Source organism: Nannospalax galili, unplaced genomic scaffold (genome assembly GCF_000622305.1).
Source record: "Nannospalax galili isolate Female #2095 unplaced genomic scaffold, S.galili_v1.0 scaffold237, whole genome shotgun sequence".
Taxonomy (NCBI): domain Eukaryota; kingdom Metazoa; phylum Chordata; class Mammalia; order Rodentia; family Spalacidae; genus Nannospalax; species Nannospalax galili.
Window position 1 is genome coordinate 2,033,414 of NW_008339924.1, and position 4,364 is coordinate 2,037,777.

Sequence of the window (4,364 nt, forward strand, 5' to 3'; positions counted from 1 at the left end):
ACCTAGGGTAAAAAAGACCCCAAAGAAAAGTAGCCAGTTTCTTGCCTAAAAGTCAAAATGTCCTTGGGCCTCTTAGCAATATACTCTATTCCAAAGGCCAAAAATGTTGAAGATATTTGGGACCGTCTATCTAATCCTTAAAAGATTTTAGGGTTACCTCTTCAGGGGGTGTTAGAATAGCCAAAAGCCCCATAAAAGTAAAGAAGAGTATGTGAAGTTATCAGAAAAAAATGATGGGGAGACATGGGAGAAATTAGAGGGTTGGGAGTAGGCATGGATTTGATCAAGGAGGAGTATAGAGGCCGACAGCACCCAGATCATCTAAAGGAGAAGGAAAGTTTCACCAAATGGAGAATGCCCACATCTATAACACAGGCAGGAGTGAAGGAGTCAGGGTGACTTCTAGAAATGTGGTTCCCTTAGCCTGCCTGGTCTAGGTGGAGTGAGCCTATCTCCAGAGGTGTCTTGGGGTGCTCTTCTGTAGCTAGAAAGGATGTGAGGACTTATAAGAGCCTTGAGACTAGGAAAAGGTTATTCCCTCCGAATATTCAGAAGGGAGGGAGTCATTTAAGAATCCAGGATCCCCTGGCAAAGCAGGACATGTGATAGAACACACCAGTTCTCACTGGGAAAGTGACCTTACTTACCGTGGTAGAAAGTTGAGGGTATGCTCTAGTCACTTTCCCTAAATAAACAGAAGACATTGTGATTGCTATGAACATGCACAGGACCTTTGCTCATTGAGTTGGGGGGGGTTGGTAAGTATGGGCAGATAATTCTTAGGAAATCCTTGTTCTCAGTGCTGTCCACTTACCCCACGCCTGGTGCTGCCTTTCCTTTCCTCATTCCTTAATCTAAATGTGATCCCTCCTTGTGTGCTGTCTGTATGTCTTCCCAGCCAAGGTAGAGCCGGCCAAGATTGCCTGGGAATGTCCAGAAAAAAACTACGCCCAGGGGGAGGGCTCTATGGCCAAGAAGGTATGTCCTTGAAGTTGGCGGTTGGTGGGCCTTTGAGGAACTGGCCTTGAGCCATTTCCACAGCCAGGAAGGACAGTGTGCTTTAGGCCTTGGGGGGCAGCCTCTGAGAACCCTTGCTGGCCTCTTAGGTCTGTATAACTTTAATCCCCCCAGACAGAGGTGCCTGGGGCCAGGCTGGCCCAGAGTGGGCCTCTGCCACCTGCTTCACTTCACAGTTGCCTGTCCTCTCTGCTCTGCCCTTACAGGTGAAGCGCCTGTTAAAGAAGCAAGTTGTGAGGATCATGTCTTGCACCCCAGACACCCAGTGTCCCAGAGACCATTCCATGGAGGACCCAGACAAGAAAGGAGAAGCCAGAGCCAAGAGCGAAGCAGGGTCCGTGAGCCCTGAGGAGCCACCAGATGGGTCAGCCAGCCCTGTGGAGATGCAGGATGAGGGTCCAGAGGAGCCTCAGGAGGCAGGCGAACCACTGCCCCCTTTCGTGTTGAAGGAGGGTGGAGATGATGGGCTGCACTTGGCTGAGCAGGATGCAGATGATGAGGCCGCTGACGACACAGATGACACCAGCTCGGTGACCTCCTCTGCCAGCTCCACCACCTCCTCCCAGAGTGGAAGTGGCACAAGTCGTAAAAAGAGTATTCCCTTGTCCATCAAGAACTTAAAGCGGAAACACAAGAGGAAGAAGAGTAAGATCACTCGTGACTTCAAGCCAGGGGACAGGTAAATCCAGAGGTTGTTCCCTCAGCCTCCAGTGCCCAGTCAGAGGCCAGGAAAGAGCCTACCTGGGGCTCACATGCATGCTCAGGAGCTCACAGACCGTAACAGCTCGGGGCACACCCCATCCCCAGACGATGGGTGGTGCAGAATAGGTCTCAGTGAATGAAAGTGTGGTGTTAGGCCGGCGGCAGTGGCTGGCTTCCTTGGATCACATTTGGGGTGCAGGTGCGCTTGGCACTTGTCAGACTCTCTCACTCTACCTATGTGGGGCGAGACTCAGGCAGGAGGGAAAGAACAGAAGGTCAGCTGCCCTATCCCTAGAGACACATATATGTGTGACCTGGCTAATGGACTTTCACCTGGTAGGGTCGCCTTGGAGGTGGTGACCACGATGACCTTGGCTGATATGATGTGGCAGGACGGCTCTGTGGAGTGCAACATCTGCTCCAACGACCTCTTTCCTGTGCACCACCTGGACAACAACGAGTTCTGCCCTGGAGACTTTGTGGTGGACAAGCGAGGTAGTGCTGGCATCGGGGTGGTCAGTGGGACAGCTATGGATGAGACCCTGGGTCAGTAGGGATGGGGCTTAGGATCAGGGAAGACCTTTTGAAGGGAGCTCTTTTCTGGGCCAGGGGAGGCCTGAGTAGTTTAAATGTGGCATCTGGCAGGCACCCCAGGACTCCTCAGCTAGTTGAGTCCCTTCTGGTTTCCCTAGTCCAGAGCTGCCCAGACCCTGCTGTCTATGGTGTGGTACAGTCTGGGGACCACATTGGCTGTACCTGCATGGTGAAGTGGTTTAAGCTGCAGCCCAGCGGGGACGATGTGGAGGTGAGCCTGCTACCCTGCTGCTTCCTCTGGGTGGACTCTGGGGAAAGAGGTAAGACCCTGGCTCACATTAGTCTGCCCTGTGCCACAGCTCATCGGAGGAGTATTTGAGTGTCTACGACATTGCTGACCACCCTGACTTTCGGTCCGTACAACTGACATCGTCATCCGCATTGGTAACACCGAGGATGGAGCTCCACACAAGCAGGATGAGGTACCCGCCCCCCATACACACCTTTCCAAGTTCAAGTTATGGTAGCTGTTCCCACCCTGATAGTGACTGCAATCCCTGATACTGCCACCAGGTGGCTCCAGGAGGAAAGACCTGAAAGTCTAGCTCTGTGTCCCAGGAGGCAGTGGAGCCCAGATGCTTACAGAAGGATTGGGGCTTCTTGAGCCCTGCCGGTTATGTTTCTTGGCTCTGTATTGTAAGCTAAAGTCACACCAGCACAAAGTACAGCACAGCCACATCCAGACGAGGCTTTGCTATGGGACTTTAAAGAAGACGTGGGACTGTTGGGAGGGGTCAAGATAGCAGATAGGAAGAAAGCAGGAACAAAGCTCTGGAGACGGGAAGCCCCATGCTGGAAGGGGTGCAGAGCCAAGGAGGCCAGAGCACTGCCCGTGCAAGGGCATCGCTGGGGACTTGGGAAAAGCCACACTTAGCTTTCACTTCCAGGCAAGGAATGGGCAGTGTGGACAGATATCCTGAGAGGCGATTGAGAGGGACCTACAGGTGCTCACGTCCCTCCGTCGTCACAGCTTTGACCCCTGCCACCCACCACTAGAGCCCTTCAGACGTACTCTGGCACTCACCCCTTCCAGGGAGCCCCTTTAACTCTGTCCCCTTTGTCTCACAGCCATCAGTGGGCCAGGTGGCCTGTGTGGACGTCAGCAGCAAGGTGGAGGTGGTATGAGCTGACAGCTCAAAAACTATCATCCTGCCACAGGTGAGGCTGGCAAGGCCCTGACCACTGGCCTCGTACGGCCCTGGCCACCTGGGTTGGTGGTTCTAGTCTGGCTCCCATCCCTGAGAGCCTAAAGGCAGCTCTTTAGCTTTTGCCCACAAGCCCCAGGGACAGGAGACAGGGGCTTTCTAAATCTCACAAGTATGTATAGTTGCTCCCAACCTCTAGGTCGCTCAGGATTCTCTGCCTACTGTGCTGAGACAGGCAAGATATTTTCCTAAGAGGAGACAGCGACTTCGCTACTATAGTTTCTAGAGACGCAGTGACAGATTAGGGACAGAAAGGAAAGGCTGGCCCCATTCCAGCTACCCTGGCTGGTCTCCTTCCCTTTCCCCTACTTGAGCTAAACTCACAGCCCTCTCCTGGTGCCCAGTAGGGGTTGGGTCAGGTAGGCAGAGAATGGCTTGTCCCTCGCCTTGGCAGCCACTCAAGGGAAGAGCAGGACACAGCATGGCCAACTCCTCTGTACCTGCCAAACCCTCCAGTCAGATTACCCATTCCAGGTGTAGCACGAGGCCCCCTGCCTACCCAGTAGCCAGCCTGAGTCCTGGAGATGGGCTCTCTTTGCTGAGGCTTTGCTGAGGCGTCCCCTTAGACCTTTCACCACCACCCTCTAGGCACACGATGGCAATTTGCCCAGAGAGGTGATTGCATAGGCCCTTAGCTGGGCTCCTGCTTGGGGAGGAAGTGGGGCAAAGGGCCTGTCGTGGAGACCTGGGGACCTCACAGCATAGTAAGGGCTTCAGCTGGAAAGTTGAAAACAGAAAAGGGAGGAAGGGGATCTCCAAGGCCTCAGCAAGTCAGGTCGGGGACCCCAGAGTGCCTCAGAGTGAGTTCCTGTCTGAATTGCTGTTGCGCTCTCTCCCCCAGCACTT

The 4,364-nt window shown here is 53.8% G+C and overlaps 1 protein-coding gene across 1 annotated transcript in view; it reads left to right on the plus strand.

Annotated features, from left to right (window-relative positions):
* Nucleotides 1-864: 864 nt before the first annotated feature.
* The window catches only part of LOC103735503 ((E3-independent) E2 ubiquitin-conjugating enzyme-like), a gene marked incomplete at both ends in the record, with an annotated part of 6,652 nt that continues 3,152 nt past the window's right edge, over nucleotides 865-4,364 (plus strand). The window contains 5 exons of the mRNA XM_029564363.1: nucleotides 865-978; nucleotides 1,224-1,696; nucleotides 2,060-2,214; nucleotides 2,412-2,524; nucleotides 3,382-3,432. Coding sequence (XP_029420223.1) covers nucleotides 865-978; nucleotides 1,224-1,696; nucleotides 2,060-2,214; nucleotides 2,412-2,524; nucleotides 3,382-3,432 — 906 coding nt within the window. The remainder of the gene's footprint in view (nucleotides 979-1,223; nucleotides 1,697-2,059; nucleotides 2,215-2,411; nucleotides 2,525-3,381; nucleotides 3,433-4,364) is intronic.